Here is an 18456-nt window from a genome sequence, read left to right as displayed (position 1 = left end):
TTTTAACGTCATATGGCTTGATACTAACACTTGTTTGTCCACACAGGAGTGCTTTGAGTCCATTCTGAGCATCCTCCACTGGAGTTGGACCACTTTAGTTCTGGGTGTAGAGGAGCTACGAGGCCTAAAGGGCTTTCAGTATACCGCAACCCTGCTAGATCTGGAGCGCTTGCGCTTTGTGGGCACTTGCTGCCTCCGTTTGCTCCGGGTCTACATCTGTGAGATATTTCCCATTGCCGGTAAATCGTTACATATTTGCAAAAGTGACTCTGAGGATGTTTTTAATCAGGCTTGTCAAACTCAGTTGAATTTGAGAGGGTGTATTTACTTTGTAATTGCATCTGGATTCTAGCCAACACCAAAGCTGTGGTGGACGAGTCCAGCAAGTTGGCCGAATGTGTGGGAAAGACACGTAGCCTGTTGAAAAAGATTCTGTCGGAAAGCACGGATAACTGCCTGACCAAGCTGGACAATGACCCGCAAGGCTACCTGTCTCAGCCCCTGACGCTGCTGGAGGCCGTTCTGCAGGAGTGCCACAACACCTTCACCGCCTGCTTTCACTCTTTCTACCCGACGCCGGCCCTCCAGTGGGCTTGTCTATGCGACTTGCTCAACTGCCTGGATCAGGTTAGTCACATTTGCTCTCATAGAATTGAACCTTTACTTACAATACAAATGACATTCTTGAGTTCTTTTAATCCATTTATTAAAAAAAAATAATCTAAATATTATATCTAAAATGGTCCGGCCTACATGAAACTGACTAGAAGTACTAAAGGAGACCAAGAAACTCTATCAATTTAATTCCAGGACATCGCAGAAGCCAACTTCCGCACATCCAGCAGCCGTCTATTGGCTGCCGTGATGTCGGCCCTGTGCAACACGTCGGTCAAACTGACGTCCATTCTACCCATCGCGTACGACGGCGAGGTTCTGCTCCGCTCACTGGTCAAGCAAGTCAGCACAGAAAATGACTCGGCTCTGGCTCACCGCTTCCCCCTGCTTGTCGCCCACATGGAGAAGCTAAGCCACGTAAGTGTCACAGCCGCCAGCCCATTTCGCCAAGGTGGCCATCCAATCAAAATGTTATTTTGTCTTAGACCGAGGAGAACCTGATGGGTATGACCAGCTTCCGGGAGGTCCTGGAGAAAATGCTGGTGATCGTGGTCCTACCTGTGAGGAAGAGTTTGAGGAAAGAGGTGGAGCTCTTCTCTCCACACCTGGTGTCCAACACTTGTGGTCTTCTGGCTTCTATTGTGTCTGAGCTTACTGCCTCCGCTCTGGGCTCTGAGGTAAAAATGTGTACTTTTCCCAATGGTGCACCTATAATCTGATGAATCTCTTTGTAGGTGACTGAGGTTAATCCAATTTTCCTCCTGTTTTCATTACATAGGTTGATGGTCTAAACTCGCTTCATTCAGTAAAAGCATCCCCCAACCGCTTCACTAAGACGAGCCAGGGCCGCAGTTGGAACACGGGTAACGGTTCCCCAGATGCCATCTGCATGACTGTAGACAAGCCGGGTGTCGTCTTAGTGGGCGTCTGCGTGTATGGAGGCGGCGGCATCCATGAGTATGAGCTGGAAGTGCTCGCCGATGATGTAAGAAAAGACTTTTCAGATGAGTTTCTTTGTCTTTTTGGAAACTCTCACCAAAATTGTTTTCTTGCTTCTTTTGACTTTTACACAGGCACAGACCGAGCACCCCGGGGACTCTGCCCACTCTCACAGATGGACGTCCCTGGAGCTGGTAAAAGGGACTTACAGTACTGATGATTCTCCCAGTGATATTTCGGAGATTCGCTTGGATAAGGCAGTACCACTTAAGGTATGTCTTTTTTTATGTTGAAGTTTGGTTACAATTGAGTTTTGTGGCATTTCAGTCTGAAACAGACCTGTTTTTTTCTGTAGGAAGGGGTCAAATACGCCGTGCGGTTGCGCAACTACGGCAGCCGCACTGCCAATGGAGATGGCGGCATGACCACAGTGCAATGCGCCGACGGTGTGTCCTTCACCTTCAGCACCTGCAGCTTGAGTAGCAATGGCACCAACCAGACTCGTGGACAGATACCTCAGATTTTATACTACAGGTAATGTGACAAGCGCAACCTCCTTTTGCCGTATTATTTATACATTGACGGTCATTTCCTCACTTAGGAGCGAGTATGACGGAGACCTCCAGTCCCAGCTGTTGAGCAAAGCCAACGAAGAAGACAAAAACTGCAGCCGGGCGCTTTCTGTGGTCAGCGCGGTGGTCCGAGCAGCCAAGGACTTGCTCCACAGGGCTTTTGCCGTCGATGGTAATTATGTCAGACGGCTCATTTGCAAACTTTGAGTGCAAAAATAGAATCTCATTTATGCGGCCTGCCCTCCAATTTATCAATACCAATTTTCTCTTCAGTGGATGACATCCCTGAACTACTGAGCTCTTCCAGCCTCTTTTCCATGCTGCTTCCCCTAATCCTAGCATACATTGGCCCCGTGGCCGCATCTGTACCAAAGGTAAGCATCCAAACCCCGCATTGTCTCCCTCATTCAGAGGTGAAATTACTCTTTGTCCACCCGCAGGCTGCCGTTGAAGTCTTCGGACTCGTCCAAGAGCTCCTCCCCGCCGTTTCGGCCCTCAACCAAAAGTACGCCCCGCCCACATTCAACCCCAACCAATCCACGGACAGCACAACTGGCAACCAGCTGGAGCAAGGACTTTCCGCCTGTACCACGTCCAATCACTACTCTGTCATCGAGAGCGACCACCCCTACAAACAGGCTGGGGTCACACAATACAAGGTACAGTATAGTCTATATGACCAGATCCAATCATTTAATTAGCATGTAAAATCCTTGGCGGTGATAGACGACATCTAACCCATCCACAGGTGTCTTTTCCCGATTGCGTACGGTGGACGAGCATCGAGTTCGACCCACAGTGCGGCACGGCTCAGCCGGAAGACGTCCTCCGCCTGCTCATCCCCAGCCGGATCCTCCACTTGTCCTGTTTGGGGGGTAAACCCCTGGTCCACGACACCATCAACACCTGGACCGAGCTACGGAAGTTTTCAGGCTCCACGGGGTGGCCGACGACAGTACTCGTACTTCCAGGTGAAATTGACGAGCCTTTAAGATGATGTAATATTATTGCTTTCTTGATTTATGTGGAATATTGATGTCCTCTGCAGGAAATGAAGTCTTATTTTCACTGGAAACCGCCTCGGATTATGTGAAGGATGAAAAGGCATCTTTCTATGGCTTTAAATGTGTGGCAGTGGGATATGAGTTCAATCCGGGTCCTGATGAGGTCATGTCTTTTCCGCATCTTAAAATTAAAGTGGAAAATCACAGAATTGTTCCGCTAAAGTCTTTTTTTTTAAATTTTAGGGTATCATCCAGCTGGAGAAAGAATTGGCCTACTTGGGTAGTGTGTGTGCTGCAGCTCTAATGAAGAAAGACCTAGCACTCCCCATAGGTATGGACAGATTAATGGACATTAAAATGAATTATTTATTATATTATTATCAACATTGTGATAGAGCCCTACTCATTAACATTTTTTTTCCCAATCAAAATTATTTGGAATATTTGAATGTTATTTCCCGTGTTTTTCCACAATGTAAACAAATGTATATATTTTTTAAACCTATTTTTTTAGGCAATGAGCTTGAGGAGGACCTAGAAATCCTAGAAGAAGCCTCTCTCCAGGTAAAGTACTTGTTAAATTCAACATTATTCATTAGATTTTAATTTCCATTTTTCCCTTTTTGCCCTGTTTAGGTCTGTAAAGCCCATGCAGGGATCTTGGGGAAGGGTCTGGCGTTATCTCATCCCCCCATCATCCTGGAAGCCTTGGAGGGCAACTTACCCTTACACCTCCAAACCAATGAGCATTCTTTTCTTGAAGACTTCATTACATGTGTGCAAAATTCAAGCGGAGGACGTCTGGCCAGGTATAATTAATGCCAATTTTACACTTACCTGACTTGAGTTGCCATTGAAGATTTTCCAATGGCAAAAAAAGCTACTAGAATAGAATATTTGATATAATTTTGATTACACACATTTTGCATCCAAGATGGCTGCAACCAGACTCTTATGCCGACCCCCAAAAGACATCTCTAATCCTGAACAAAGACGACATACGCTGTGGTTGGCCGGCCACCATTGTCGTCCAAACCAAAGACCAATATGGAGATGTGGTGCATGTTCCCAACATGAAGGTCAGCAAAATTTTGAATGACATTTGGAGGAAACAGAGTCTTGGTATTCCATTTCCCTTAAATTTCTGCTCTTTATCCCTACCAGGTGGAAGTCAAGGCGGTGCCGGTTTCTCAAAAGAAGTCACTGCAGCAGGACAATGTGAAAAAGTTGCAGCGATTGACCGGAAACTGCTCTCCAGTTTGTTCTGGTCCCGACCTCACCTTCGGAGGTCTTCCTCCCCCTAAGTTGGAGGCCACCTACGAGCCCATGATTGTGAAAGAAGCTCGCTACATCGCCATCACCATGATGAAGGTCAGCTCTGTTATGTAACGTATTTCCTTCAGCTTAGAAATGATGTTACTTATTCATCTGTTAATATTTTTCCAGGCTTATGAAAGCTACTCTTTTGAAGAGCTACGGTTTGCCTCCCCCACGCCAAAGAGGTACGGGACAATATGAGAATACCATTTTAGTACAATGGAAACGTTCCATTTTTTTCCCAGTTGACACACCATCTAGATTGCTATGATTGATCATATTATACAGGGCAGCCATAACCTTTCCCGCGATGTTCCGATACCCCATTTTGGGTGATGCTCTCATGAATATATTTCTCTCCAAAGGCCTAGCGAGAACATGCTCATTCGTGCCAACACTGACGGAACTTACAGTGCCAACTGGACCCCAGGAGCAGTGGGACTCTATACAATCCATGTTACCATTGATGGAATTGAAATAGGTGTGTATAAGTGCCCTATGCAAATATGTTACATGTATATGTATATGTACACATATATATAGATATGTATACATGTACATGTATACATATCTATATATATATTTGTATATATGTGTACATGTATACATATTTATATATTTGTATATACGTGTACATGTATATATGTGTACATGTACATGTATACATATCTATCTATATTTGGATATATGTGTACATGTACATGTATGCATATCTATATATATATATTTTTGTATATATGTGTACATGTATACATATCTATATATATTTGTATATATCTGTACATGCATACATATATATATATATTTGTATGTATGTGTACATGTATACATATCTGTATATATTTGTATATATGTGTACATGTACACATCTATATATACTTGTATATGTGTACATGTATAAATGTATATGTACATGTATATGCATACATGTCTATATATATATTTGTATATATATAAATTATACAGCGCCTCATCACCCTGAAAAGGATGATATCTGTTGAAAATGAACAAATAAATGACTGTACTATGAACTTGGCTTCTACAGATGCAGGTCTGGAGGTAGAAGTGAAGGACCCTCCCAAGGGCATGATACCACCCGGAACACAGATGGTCAAACCCAAGGCAGAGCCTCAACCCAGCAAGGTGAGCTTATATTTTTGTTGTTGTAACAAAAAGTCAGCAGGACTCTAGCAGACCTGGTGTAAATGACACACGCGCATGCCTCCTCCTCGCTTTCACGCTCTGCTTTTTTACTTATTTTGCTGGCGCAGCTCACACACATTGTCCTCCCTCTGCTTCTCCAAAGGTCCGCAAATTTGTGTCCAAGGATAGCGCAGGCCTTCGTGTGCGCAGTCACCCTTCCTTGCAGAGTGAACAAATAGGCATAGTGCATGTCAACGGCACCATCACTTTCATTGACGAGGTAATCAAGTGCTGGAAAGATGTTTGTTTCTATTGCTTTTATCGCAAGTCCATAAAAACACAACTGCTGCCATTACAAATAATGCCCAATCCGCACTCAGCTCTTTTGCCTGTTTCTCCCACTTGCTGATGTAGATACACAACGACGACGGCGTGTGGCTGAAGCTCAATGACGAAACCGTCAAGAAGTACGTTCCCAGCATGAACGGGTACACTGAGGCCTGGTGCCTTTCGTTTAACCAGCACGTGGGCAGGAGCCTCCTGGTCCCCGCCGACGTAAGTAAGATGGAAGCGGTCTTTCCGTCCATCGAGTCAAAACTGCTTTCCCAGGCTTATGTTTTTGGGCCAAATATATACAGAGTATGTGTCCATTGAAACCAGTGAGTTAAAAAAAAGGGAAATACTTGATCTTTTACACCTGACTACGAAACAACACCACTATTTGAGAAAATGTGCATTTTCATACTTTGTACTATGTTTTTTTTGCATTGGGGAAGAAACATTTGAATTCAATTGGCTATTTTCATCTCTAAAACTTCATCTTTTTAAATCATTAAGGGCTTTCCGTGCAATTTCTATCTCTCTGAACAGCATGACACACCGAATCATCTGAGTGGAGGGAATTTTTTTGGAAGCACTTTCAGCTCCTACTGTTTCAAAATTGATTATCTTTTTGGATCCTCGGTAAAGAAAAGGGTTCTTCTTCCAAAAAAATGTTTGGTCGCCCTCTTCCCACGTTTCTCCATCCCGTTTCCCCCCCTTTTCCTTTCTCTGCCGCGTGTCTTGACTATCTCACCATCTGTTGCTCAGAGTGTCTTTAACGCTAGCCATGGAGTCAGGGATGTCGACTTTTTGTCGTTGCCACAGGTGAGTTTGAAATAGGAAAGCCTAAATCCCCCCCGACCCACCCACACTGTCTATTGTGTCTCATATATTTCGCACTATAGTTAAAAAATGGAAGCAAAGTTGCATGGGTGTCTGTTTTCTGTCTTTTCGTCACCCAAAAGGCGATCCTTGAGTCTCCAACTGTGAAGTAAATTGTGTTTTCTGACTGAATTTGCATGGAAATGGAAGGTTTACGTCGTAGTGGTCACTTGACTTGCTATATTTGTGTGCCACAGCATACCACTGTTGGCTTGTATTAAAATTATCAGTTGCTTAGAAGGTCCATTTTTACATGTTCTTTTTAATCTTTTTTTTTTAAACTGAATTCAATTGGCTATTTAACAAAAACTTGGAAGCATTTAAAGTTGGTTAGTTGATAGCAATGGAAGAAAAAAAAAAACAGTTTGGTCTTCCGTGCTTTACTGTTTTTAAAATCATTGAATATTGGTATATACTATAGATTTAAAGGGATCACGCCCTAATTCCCACTCTCACCTCTTACAGGAGGTCAGGGGCCAGACGGAGGACTCGGAAAAGGAGGTGAGCAGCCGCCCTTCCCTCGAAGACCCCGCTCGGGCGCAGGGCGGGGCAGGGCAGGGCGGCGGACCGGGGCTTTATAAGGTAGTGAAGACCGGCCCCTCTGGTCACAACATCCGAAGCTGCCCAAACCTTAGGGGTATCCCTATTGGAATGTTAGTACTTGGCAACACGGTCAAGGCCATAGGCGAGGTACGCACTGGTGCCAAAATGCAATGTTTTCGTGATGGGCGAGGCTTGATTGAATTTGTCTTAGGAAGAACTGCATTGATCAAATGGAGCTAATCCGCTCACAAACTAATCTCTTCCTGAAACTCAACCACTCAATTGTGGGGTTTAACCCGGGGTCGCCTTGCAGGGTGCGTGCGTGCTCTTTAGCTTTAACACTTTGCCTCTGCCATTTTCTTACTCAATCCGTTTTGGGCGAAAAGGGGTGACATTTATGGGCTGAAATATGGGCCAGTTGTAATAAAAATATTTTTATATGCATGTTTTAATGATATTACTAAAAAAATGTATCGTTCAAACCATGTTTATGTGACATTTGACCTTTTTATTGAGGAAATACATTGGAAAATGTGAAAAACTAATTTGAAATGTCACCATTTTCTGTTTTTCCACCCTATGAACTTGCACAATACAATTTTAATTCCCATAATTGCCACTTTTTGTAAGTTATGCAATTCAGATTTTACCAACAGCCCAAATTTCAGCTCATTTTCTGCAGCAGGAATCTCTTGCACGTCAATATTAGAAACTTTGGCACTTGTTCAAGTCCTCAACTCTTCCCTTTTCATTTTTTTGGGCGGTTTTTCGCTGATGTGGTGTGTCATGCTGCTCACTAGCCTGCACTTAAAAGGGTCGTGCAGACCCGGGAGATTCAGGTTGCACTTACTAATACTTCCCGTCTGTGTTCTGTTCTTCCCCCCCGAAACGATATAGTGTTTCAGGCAGTTGAGTGCATTTAACTTTCAGTAAGCAACCTCTCAACGAGTAAGTTGTGCTTCAGCCCCATTGGTTTTTTGTTCCGTTCCACAGTTTGGCGTGCTAACAACAACAAACAACGGCAAAATGAGCGAATCCTTGTGTTGCAATATTGTGCCTGGTGTATTTTATAATGATTCATGTTGCATGTGAAAAGATATGCCCTGATCCAATTTGTGTCATGGCCTGTGCAGTGATTACACAGGGATTTAGAACAACAAAACTATAACAAATCGGATGTGTCTTTAGATCAGGGGTGTCCAAACTATGGCCCAGGGGTTAAGTTTCAATAAGCCTGCAAAATAAGTGTCAACATACTTAATACTAGAATACAATACAATACAAGTTGCTAAAACAGTTCCTTTCTATTAGCTCAAAACCTGATAAAAAATCCATTACAATAGTCAATTGGTTAAGATTTTTTTCATTTATTTTGCTTTTGCTGGACAATTTCTTCAAACTTATTAATGTATGTTGTTGATTTTTGAATATTCTTATACCTCTGGATTATTTTGTTTCTTATATCCCTTAATACTTAGATGAACACAATTTTTATCATCTGTTTAACAAATTAATATTAACCAAATTTAAGTGGCATCCTTAGAATTTTCTGAAACCAGCTTATGCAAACAATAGTTTGGACACCCCTGCTTTGGGCCATATGAAATGTGGATGTAGCCATTGTGACTGGAATTAAGTATTTGAATCAAAGTACAAGTACTACATGAAGTACATATCCTTTAAATAGCTAAATGTCAGAGTCAATGCTATACCATATTGACCATATCGTTAGGCTCAGGGTTGAAGTTTGCTTCTTCCAAGTCCAAAGCTTCGTCCACTCATATGGCACATTATGATTTTTCCAAATAGGAATTAAGACAGCAACTATGTTGGATTGTTGACTTAGTATAAAGAGTGTCATGTGTGTACCAGGTGGTCAACTCTGAAGGAACGTGGGTGCAGCTGGATAAAAACAGCGTGGTGGAGTTCTGCGAAAGTGATGAAGGAGAGGCGTGGTCACTAGCCAGAGATCGTGGAGGAAATCAGTACCTTCGCCACGATGAAGGTAAACCCCATCTTCCGTCATCATTGTCATATAGCAAATGGTATAAGGAGTATTATCTGGATAAAATGTGTCAACTTGCTGTCACAGAGCAAGCACTGCTTGAGCAGGGGGGCCAAACTCCGCCCCCAAGTCCTTTCTCAGTCCAGGCCTTCAACAGAGCTGCAACATCTAATGGAGCTCAGGGTTTTGACTATGGGATCACCAACAATAAAGGTCAGTTGAGGAATGAGAATGAATCCACTAACACATTCAAACTGATATTTAGCCAGATCTGTATTCACTTTAAGTGTTTTTTTTCTATGGGTTGGTTGAGTCAGCCTGCTATATTTTGCCTCCAGACTTTCTGTCACAAATAATATGAAGATAGGGTCAAACTCAATTGTGAGTCTCCATGTTCACAGGTGACCGTCTGAGCGCCATACTGAATTCCATTCAGTCTGGGCCCTTCGTCTCAGCGGCTCCCTCCTCCTCTTCTTCCTCCGTGTTTGAGCAAGCCACGCAACCTCCCTCCTCTTCTTCCTCTTCCTCCTCTTCCACATCCTCCCTTGCCCACAGCCCATTTGTGTTTGGCCAGCCCCCCTCCCAACTGTCTCAGCCACAACCACAGCTTCTCAGTAAGTGTGCCCAGGCCCCCTACGCCCATCATTATATTTAAACCCCTTTCATTCCTCGTAAGGCATCACATGCACTTACTATATGTTCATTCTTGAACCAGGAACCCCCCATTAACCATGTCTATCAATGATCTACTATTCTTTTAAAATAGCATAGATGATAATGCATTTAGTAAACATCATCATACAAAATTGGGGCAAACGCAGGTTCACATATTACCCACTGGGTACTTTTTTCTTTTTAACCATGCTAATCATTTTCTGCTCTAAATACTATTTTTTTCTTTCAGTTTCTCAGAATACTTTTAGCCAATTTCATCATCTTGATTGGGCCCATTGCCTTTATATTGTAAACTCTCTCTTTCTCTGTCACTTAAACTCTTTCCACAATTCTGTCCTTTCCTTTCTGTCTCCGGGCTTGGCCTCCTTTTGCATTCCATGCCTTGTTTGTTTACCTTTTGCCACTTGTTTTCCGCCTTAGATGATTCACCACAACGCAACCTTGCTTCTCGCGAACGTGTGCGCAAAAGCGGCGCGGCCGCCGCCGGGCATCCCACCGCTCTTTCATCTCTCGCTCACAGGCAAAAGGGTGGGTAGTCAAACCACGCATGCCCTCCCTTGGACTCAACCAAGGTTGGGCGAAAAGTGGGTTTTCTATGCTAACCATTTTCGAGGTTTTCCAATCACTTTTCGCCCTTCCCCACTCAAAAGAAACTAAAAAAAATACATATTGTCACCATGATAAACCCCACTCAGTGCTCATTCACTTTTGTACTTCGCATTCCTATCTGTTTACATCATATTTTTTGTCATGAGTTTAACTAACTTAAAGGGGACTTTGTGTGTTATTTTGTTTTTCAATGTTATGCAACATTTTCCCTGCTTATAACATTTCTTTTCCTCCTGTAATTGTACTAACACAAAACAGGGGCACTAAATTAAGTTAAGTTAAAATTTTAGATGATTCAACATGTCTGATATTCTTTTTTTTAACAACAAAACAACAATGTGAACATCCACCACACTTTTTTTCACGGGCTGAATGACTTATGTGGAAAAATGCTTAAACTATCCAAACCCAATGAGAATTAGCATTATGTGTCCCCTTTAAATGCATATGGTAGTTTCTATGGACTCTAACTGTATTATTAACATTTAGGTGAACGAGGGAACCTGATGGGGGGCCCACGCTCCATGTCCCCGGCGTCCAAGCACCGCCAAGAGAACCGCTCGCCCAAACAAGAGCGTCGAGGGAGCCGCACCTCAGAACACGGACGAGTCAAGACGGGTCAAGACGGCTCGCACTCTGCCAGCGAATCCCACATTCTGCGCTCCGATACGGCCAAGCTGCGCTCGGATTCTCACGGGCGCTCCCACTCGCCCAATCACAACACCCTGCAAGCGCTGAAATCGGAAATCGGAACATCGGGAAACCGTTCCGAGTCGCCCAACGTCAGCTCGCGCTCCTCCTCCCCCAGGCAAAAAGGGACAACGTCCTCTTCGGGGAGATCTAGTCCCTCCAGTACCTCCTCGTCGACGCATCACGACAAAAATGCCCCACCCAAAGTTAGCCCCTCCTCCAAAGCCCGGTTAGAACCACCCAGAGAGAGATCCAAGTCGGATTCCTACACCCTGGACCCGGACACCCTTAGGAAGAAGAAAATTCCTCTAACAGAACCTATACGGGGCAGATCCACCTCCCCGAAACCCAAACTTTCTCCTAAAGATCCAAACCAAGATGTCTGCAATGTGGAAAACCGCGTTCCTTCCCCCCACGTGACCCAGGAGAACCTACACAGCGAAGTAGTGGAAGTGTGTTCCTCGAACGCCCTCCTCACCAACGACGACGGAAATGACGAAAACGCCGAGGCACAGGACTCGGCGGAGGAGGCGTCGTGCAAAGTGCACTTCAGCATCGGCAAGGCGCCGGTGAAAGAAGAGCTGGAGGGCCGTTCTTCCCCCAAAGTCAGCCGCAAAACCTCCAGCCGCCACACCCGGCCCAAGAAAGACAAATCCGGACCTCTCTTCAAAGCGGAGAGCGCCCAAAAAACGTGCGAGCCGGCCAAGCAGGCCATGTCCCCGTCCGTCGCCGAGTGCTCACGCGCCGTCTTCGCCGCTTTTCTGTGGCATGAAGGCATCGTCCACGACGCCATGGCCTGCTCCTCTTTCCTCAAGTTCAACCCGGATTTGACTAAAGAGCAGGCGCCCATCCGCAACTCCCTCGGATCCCAACGCGCCGAGGATAAGGAGAGCAAACTGAAAAACCGCCATTCCTTGGAAATTTCCTCCGCGCTTAACATGTTCAACATTTCCCCGCACGGACCGGACATCTCCAAAATGGGTAGCATCAACAAAAACAAAGTGCTTTCCATGTTAAAGGAACCACCCTTACCAGAAAAGTGCGAGGACGGCAAATCAGACGCCATTTCTTACGAGTTAACGTCACATCCGTCCGCCAGAGTCCGATCCGTCCTACCGCTCACCTTGCAGCATTTGGTGGCATTCTGGGAAGACATTTCCCTAGCTACCATTAAAGCAGCCACGCAAAACATGATCTTCCCCAGCCCGGGTTCCAGCGCCATCTTGAAAAAGAAGGAGAATGAAAAAGATGGCAAAAAGGCCAAGAAGGACAGGAAGAAACGGGAGAAGGCTGAAATCCGACCTCGGGGGAACCTTTTTGGCGAGATGGCCCAGCTGGCCATGGGCGGTCCGGAGAAGGACACCATTTGTGAGCTGTGTGGGGAATCTCATCCTTACCCTGTCACCTACCACATGAGACAGGCTCATCCAGGTAAGGTTCACCCAGACTACTCAGATGCCTTCCCAGAGCAGATTAACCCCCATTCTCCCTTCCTCAGGTTGCGGTCGTTATGCCGGAGGTCAAGGCTACAACAGCATTGGTCATTTCTGCGGTGGCTGGGCTGGTAATTGCGGAGACGGGGGCATCGGAGGCAGCACCTGGTATTTAGTATGCGATCGCTGCCGGGAGAAGTACCTGAGAGAGAAGCAGACTGCTGCCAGGGAGAAGGTATTCTCTACTAGATCTGAAACAATGTTTATTTTTGCTTTTTTTAAATATATATTTTGAGATCGGTCGGCAGTCATGATGATTTACTTTCTTGGGCCGCATAAAATGATGCGGCGAGCCAGATTTGGCCCCCGGGCCGCCACTTTGACACCTGTGGTTTAGATTGAAAATCTCAAGGCACGGCCCTATCTAAAAATGTCTAAAATAATTTATCAAAAGTCCCACTTAATCTGTTAGAAACCCACAAAAACTTTTGGGCTGGTGTGACAAATCAGGACCACGGACAGCGACACTCAATCCAGTTCTGTAAATACACACTTTTTTTTTTTACACTGAATCTTTATTCTTTCCAGGTAAAGCAATCCAGAAAAAAGCCACTGCAAGTTAAGACCCCGAGAGCCCTACCCACCATGGAAGCCCACCAGGTGATCCGGGCAAACGCTTTGTTCCTGCTGTCGCTGAGCAGCGCCGCTGAGCCCAACATGTTATGCCACCATCCTCCCCGGCCACTTCATTCTCAACTACTGCCCAGCCTCAAGGAGGGCGTGTCGGCTGAACTTCCCAATAAAATGAGCTGTCTCTACCTGCAGACGCTGGCCAGGTAGATAACCGACTAAAATACCAAGGAATACATACAGAAAGTCCTAGAGTTATGGCTGTTTTGCCTTTAAACTGCCTTTTAAAGGTATGTGTGACAATTGTCTCATTTTTATCATTAAGGCAACACACGGAGAATTTTGGAAGCTACCAAGACGATAATCTCTTCCAAGATGAGATGCGCTATTTGCGCTCCACCTCTGTTCCCGCGCCCTACATTTCGGTCACCCCAGACGCCTGCCCTAATGTTTTCGAGGAACCGGAGAGCAACATGAAGTCAATGCCACCAAGGTAGAAAAAAATATATACATTTTAAAGTATTCCCACAATTCTTTTTTTAAATTATATTTGAAGATTTTAAATATACAATGCCTCTAATGTAGTGTGCTTTTTGTCAGTCTTGAAACCAGCCCCATCACAGACAGCGACACGGCCAAGCGCACCGTTTTTCAGCGATCTTACTCCGTGGTGGCCTCGGAGTACGACAAGCAACACTCGCCCTCTCCGGCTCGGGTCAAAGCTGTACCCAGACGCAGAGTACACAGTGGCGATGCGGGTAATTCAGCCGCCTTTGCATCTTTTTCCACCATCATTTCTAATGACCTGTAAAACCCCATAGAGGTGGGATCCTCGCTGTTACGCCACCCGTCTCCAGAGCTGTCCAGATTGATCACAGCCCATGGCTCCCTCAGTAAAGGAGAGAGGAACTTCCAGTGGCCCGTGTTGGCCTTTGTCATCCAGCATCATGATTTGGAAGGCCTCGAAGTAGCCATGAGGCACGCGCTGAGGAAGTCGGCGTGTAGGGTCTTTGCAATGGAGGTATATTAGCAGTTAATAGAAAGCTGGTCCTAGAGTTGATTTATTCATTTCTAAAATCTATGCATACATGGGTTGGATCTTGTTTTTTTGCATCTGTGTACTAACGGATACGCTTCTTGGTGTCCCCTTAAGGCGTTCAACTGGCTCCTATGCAACGTGATCCAAACGACATCCCTGCATGACATTCTGTGGCACTTTGTAGCATCTCTCACGCCATCTCCCTTCGAACCCGAGGACGAGGAAGAAGATGAAAACAAGGGCAATCGGGAAAACCTTGAACAGGTGATGACACGCCCTTAAAAAGTATCACTCTCGCTTCCGAGGTCTGGATTTTTTTTTTAATGCGGGCCATCATCTCGCCTGACAGGACCGAGATCTGGGTGTTTGTGAGCACCCCCTTTCCGACATTGTTATCGCGGGGGAGGCGGCTCATCCGCTGCCTCATACCTTCCATCGCCTCCTCCAGACCATCTCGGACCTCATGATGTCCCTTCCGAGTGGAAGTTCGCTTCAACAAATGGCGCTAAGGTACACAAGTTCAATTTTTCTGCATATAGATCGGGACATTTTTTAAAATATTTATTTACATTAAAAACATCTTTTTATGAAAATAAGTGGGTTTACCTTAACTGAAAAAAAGCAGTTTAAATACATACAAGATCCATTTTTGTTTTGTTTTAGATGCTGGAGTCTAAAATTCAAGCAGTCCGACCACCAGTTCCTCCATCAGAGCAACGTTTTTCACCACATCAACAACATTCTTTCCAAATCCGATGACGGTGACAGCGAGGAGAGCTTCAACATCAGCGTCCAGTCGGGCTACGAAGCCATCAGCCAGGTACGCAGAACACCACCGTCCCAACCTCGGCAGCTTCTGACCCCTAACCCCATGTCCTTCGACAGGATCTTTGCCTGGTGACCTGCCTGAAAGACCTGACCAGCGTGGTGGACATCAAGACATCCAGTCGTCCCGCCATGATTGGCAGCCTGACGGACGGTTCCACCGAGACCTTCTGGGAGTCCGGGGACGAGGACAAGAACAAAACAAAGAGCGTCACCATCAGCTGCGTGAAAGGCATCAATGCAACCAATATTTCTGTTCATGTGGACAACTCTAGAGACCTTGGGGTAAGTAGATTGGATTGGATTGGACACCACAATCTGGCAACCCTGTGCATCTTCACATCACTCCTCGCTAATCCACAGAACAAAGTGACTTCAGTGACCTTCCTGTGTGGAAAAGCTATGGAAGACCTTTGCAGGATAAAACAGGTGCGTTTTGAAAAGATGACTACTGCCTAAAAATGGTTTATGTTTCATATGTACTGTTAACGGATGCACTTTTTTATTTGTATCGTATCTTGTGCTGACCTGACCCATCTGTCAAATTTTTAAAGTCAATGTGGCCCCCGGGCCCAAATGTTTGCCCAGTTAGTTAGTAGGAAATAAATAGTATTAATGAGGTAGACTAAAAATCAAGTTTATATTAATTCACCTCCACAATCTTAGGTGGACCTGGATTCTCGTCACATGGGCTGGGTGACCAGCGAGCTACCTGGGGGCGATCATCATGTGATCAAGGTGGAGCTGAAAGGACCCGAGAATACTTTGAGAGTGCGGCAGGTGAAGGTCCTGGGCTGGAAGGAGGGGGACAGCATCAAGATCGCCGGACAGATTTCCGCCAGCATGGCACAGCAGAAGAACTGCGAGGGAGAAACATTGCGCGTCTTTCGACTCATCACGTCACAGGTTAACATAAATACTCAACCACATGCCCCCCCAAAAAATCCACTGTTCTTTTCTTGTTTATCGAGACCTGTCATTTTTTTTTGAATAAGGTGTTTGGGAAGCTTATCTGCGGAGATGCCGAACCAACCCCTGAGCAGGAGGAGAAAAATCTGCTATCTTCTCCAGAAGGAGAGGAAAAAGTATGCACCATAAAGGAAAACCATTGATTAATTTTCATCTTTTTAATCACACAATTTATTCTCCTATTCCAAAAGGTACCATCAGACGCAGACCTCAAAGAGCACATGGTGGGAATCATTTTCAGCAGGAGCAAACTTACCAACCTGCAGAAACAGGTCAGCTTTAACAGTAGATGAGCGGAGTTATTCCATCCTGAAAAGATTCTCAAATTTGATCCCCCTCCCCTGCACAGGTGTGCGCACACATCGTCCAAGCCATCCGCATGGAGGCCACACGGGTGAGGGAGGAGTGGGAACACGCCATCTCCAGCAAGGAGAACGCCAACTCACAGCCCAGTGACGACGACGCCTCGTCAGACGCCTACTGCTTCGAGTTGCTGTCCATGGTTTTGGCGCTGAGCGGCTCCAATGTGGGGCGCCAATACCTAGCACAGCAGCTGACGCTGATGCAAGATCTTTTCTCGCTGCTGCACACGGCGTCGCCGCGAGTACAGAGACAGGTGAGCGAATATGACGATTCCCAAACACCTTACCGTATTTTCCGGACTAAGTCGCTATGGCGTGTAATTCCAATTGGTCGAAAAGTGCTTAAAAAACAGATAAGTCGCTTTTTTAGAATGATGCACCATATTTTGACAATATTTGTCGCCTAGTATTACTTTAGCAAGTGCAGTTGATAGTCATTCCAACGATAAAACCGTGTCTTAATCCAGGTGACGTCGTTGCTCCGACGCGTCCTTCCCGAAGTGACGCCGGTGCGTCTTGCCAGCATCATTGGAGTCAAGTCCCTCCCCCCAGCGGACATCAGTGACATCATCCACTCCACCGAAAAGGGCGACTGGAACAAGATGGGCATCCTAGACATGTTTTTGGGGTGCATTGCCAAAGCTCTCACCGTGCAACTGAAGGCCAAAGGGACCACCATCTCGGGCACGGCCGGCACGGTCGCCGGGAAAGGGGTGACCACTGTCACACTGCCCATGATCTTTAATTCCAGGTGAGGTTGTCTTAGGGCAATGGTGTCAGACTCGGGTTGCTTCTTGGGCTCCCCTGTCATTTCACCTATTCCAATTCTCTTCAGCTATATCCGGAGAGGGGAGAGCCACTGGTGGATGAAAGGTTCCACTCCACCTCAGATTGCAGAGATCATCATCAAATTGGTCAAAGACATGGCAGGAGTAAGTATTTTTTTTTTGAACGGTTGCACAGTTCAGGATCTCCGCAATCGTTGATGAACATGTTTGTTATTCGCAGGGTCACCTTTCAGATGGATGGTCACGAGTCACCAAAAATGCAATCGCTGAGACTATCATCGCACTCACCAAAATGGAGGAGGAACATCGCTCGCCTGTGCGCTGCATTGCCACCACCAGAGTACGTGCTCGCTTGGTTTCTATTATTAAAGTTGTTTTTTTGTCGGCCTCGGTCATCTTGTTATTTTCTTTTGGTCTGCTAGTTGTGGCTAGCGCTCGCTTCTCTCTGCGTGCTGGACCAAGACCACGTGGACCGACTCTCTTCTGGTCGGTGGATGGGCAAAGATGGACAGCAGAAGCAAATGGTAAAACCTGGATGAAATGAAAATTATCATTATTATCATTCTGTAAAAAAGAGGATTTATGGTAGTTAGTATCATTAATATTTATAATGAGAGTTGTGTGGACATGACAGAAAGGCCATTTTTTTTATCCCCGTCTCCTTAGCCAATGTGCGACAACCACGATGACGGCGAGACGGCGGCCATTATCCTTTGCAACATGTGCGGCAACCTTTGCACCGACTGCGACCGCTTCCTCCACCTGCACCGACGTACGCGCTCTCACCAGAGACAGGTGGGCATTTTGCACACAAAATGATGCGGCGGGCCAGACTTGGCTGATAGGTTATCACATTTTAAATCAAATTTTCCACTAGATTCTAGTATGCCAATGAGTTTGTTTTTGGGGACTTTACCATAACATTAAAATACGATCTTTGCCTCGTTTCTTTTCAGGTGTTCAAGGAGGAAGAAGAGGCCATCAAGGTGGACCTCCACGAAGGCTGTGGGCGGACCAAACTCTTCTGGCTAATGGCTCTGGCTGACTCCAAAACAATGAAGGCCATGGTGGAGTTCAGAGAACACACAGGTTCGT

The 18456-nt window shown here is 45.6% G+C and overlaps 1 protein-coding gene across 2 annotated transcripts in view; it reads left to right on the top strand.

The window, feature by feature from the left end:
- Nucleotides 1-18456, top strand: part of mycbp2 (MYC binding protein 2) — a 37009-nt gene that overhangs the window by 15753 nt on the left and 2800 nt on the right. The window contains exons 30-75 of one of the 2 annotated variants that reach the window (XM_077727730.1): nucleotides 47-239; nucleotides 353-627; nucleotides 811-1032; nucleotides 1101-1292; nucleotides 1394-1600; nucleotides 1689-1826; nucleotides 1910-2088; nucleotides 2156-2298; nucleotides 2400-2500; nucleotides 2567-2785; nucleotides 2875-3097; nucleotides 3175-3293; nucleotides 3374-3461; nucleotides 3645-3694; nucleotides 3767-3939; nucleotides 4065-4209; nucleotides 4295-4501; nucleotides 4577-4632; nucleotides 4813-4928; nucleotides 5493-5590; nucleotides 5754-5870; nucleotides 6005-6145; nucleotides 7259-7483; nucleotides 9209-9341; nucleotides 9429-9554; nucleotides 11115-12746; nucleotides 12814-12983; nucleotides 13337-13584; nucleotides 13704-13871; nucleotides 13979-14136; nucleotides 14200-14399; nucleotides 14532-14681; nucleotides 14767-14927; nucleotides 15081-15237; nucleotides 15303-15527; nucleotides 15606-15671; nucleotides 15909-16148; nucleotides 16238-16327; nucleotides 16403-16483; nucleotides 16561-16827; nucleotides 17041-17324; nucleotides 17409-17505; nucleotides 17582-17701; nucleotides 17784-17885; nucleotides 18028-18156; nucleotides 18318-18450. In XM_077727730.1, coding sequence (XP_077583856.1) covers nucleotides 47-239; nucleotides 353-627; nucleotides 811-1032; nucleotides 1101-1292; nucleotides 1394-1600; nucleotides 1689-1826; nucleotides 1910-2088; nucleotides 2156-2298; nucleotides 2400-2500; nucleotides 2567-2785; nucleotides 2875-3097; nucleotides 3175-3293; nucleotides 3374-3461; nucleotides 3645-3694; nucleotides 3767-3939; nucleotides 4065-4209; nucleotides 4295-4501; nucleotides 4577-4632; nucleotides 4813-4928; nucleotides 5493-5590; nucleotides 5754-5870; nucleotides 6005-6145; nucleotides 7259-7483; nucleotides 9209-9341; nucleotides 9429-9554; nucleotides 11115-12746; nucleotides 12814-12983; nucleotides 13337-13584; nucleotides 13704-13871; nucleotides 13979-14136; nucleotides 14200-14399; nucleotides 14532-14681; nucleotides 14767-14927; nucleotides 15081-15237; nucleotides 15303-15527; nucleotides 15606-15671; nucleotides 15909-16148; nucleotides 16238-16327; nucleotides 16403-16483; nucleotides 16561-16827; nucleotides 17041-17324; nucleotides 17409-17505; nucleotides 17582-17701; nucleotides 17784-17885; nucleotides 18028-18156; nucleotides 18318-18450 — 8764 coding nt within the window. The remainder of the gene's footprint in view (nucleotides 1-46; nucleotides 240-352; nucleotides 628-810; nucleotides 1033-1100; nucleotides 1293-1393; nucleotides 1601-1688; nucleotides 1827-1909; nucleotides 2089-2155; nucleotides 2299-2399; nucleotides 2501-2566; nucleotides 2786-2874; nucleotides 3098-3174; nucleotides 3294-3373; nucleotides 3462-3644; nucleotides 3695-3766; nucleotides 3940-4064; nucleotides 4210-4294; nucleotides 4502-4576; nucleotides 4633-4812; nucleotides 4929-5492; nucleotides 5591-5753; nucleotides 5871-6004; nucleotides 6146-7258; nucleotides 7484-9208; nucleotides 9342-9428; nucleotides 9555-11114; nucleotides 12747-12813; nucleotides 12984-13336; nucleotides 13585-13703; nucleotides 13872-13978; nucleotides 14137-14199; nucleotides 14400-14531; nucleotides 14682-14766; nucleotides 14928-15080; nucleotides 15238-15302; nucleotides 15528-15605; nucleotides 15672-15908; nucleotides 16149-16237; nucleotides 16328-16402; nucleotides 16484-16560; nucleotides 16828-17040; nucleotides 17325-17408; nucleotides 17506-17581; nucleotides 17702-17783; nucleotides 17886-18027; nucleotides 18157-18317; nucleotides 18451-18456) is intronic. The other variant, XM_077727729.1, reaches the window with a different exon arrangement.

The sequence above is a fragment of the Stigmatopora nigra genome, chromosome 11 (genome assembly GCF_051989575.1).
Source record: "Stigmatopora nigra isolate UIUO_SnigA chromosome 11, RoL_Snig_1.1, whole genome shotgun sequence".
NCBI lineage: Eukaryota > Metazoa > Chordata > Actinopteri > Syngnathiformes > Syngnathidae > Stigmatopora > Stigmatopora nigra.
Note: the sequence above shows the minus strand (reverse complement) of the source record. Positions and strands in the feature narration are given on the sequence as shown.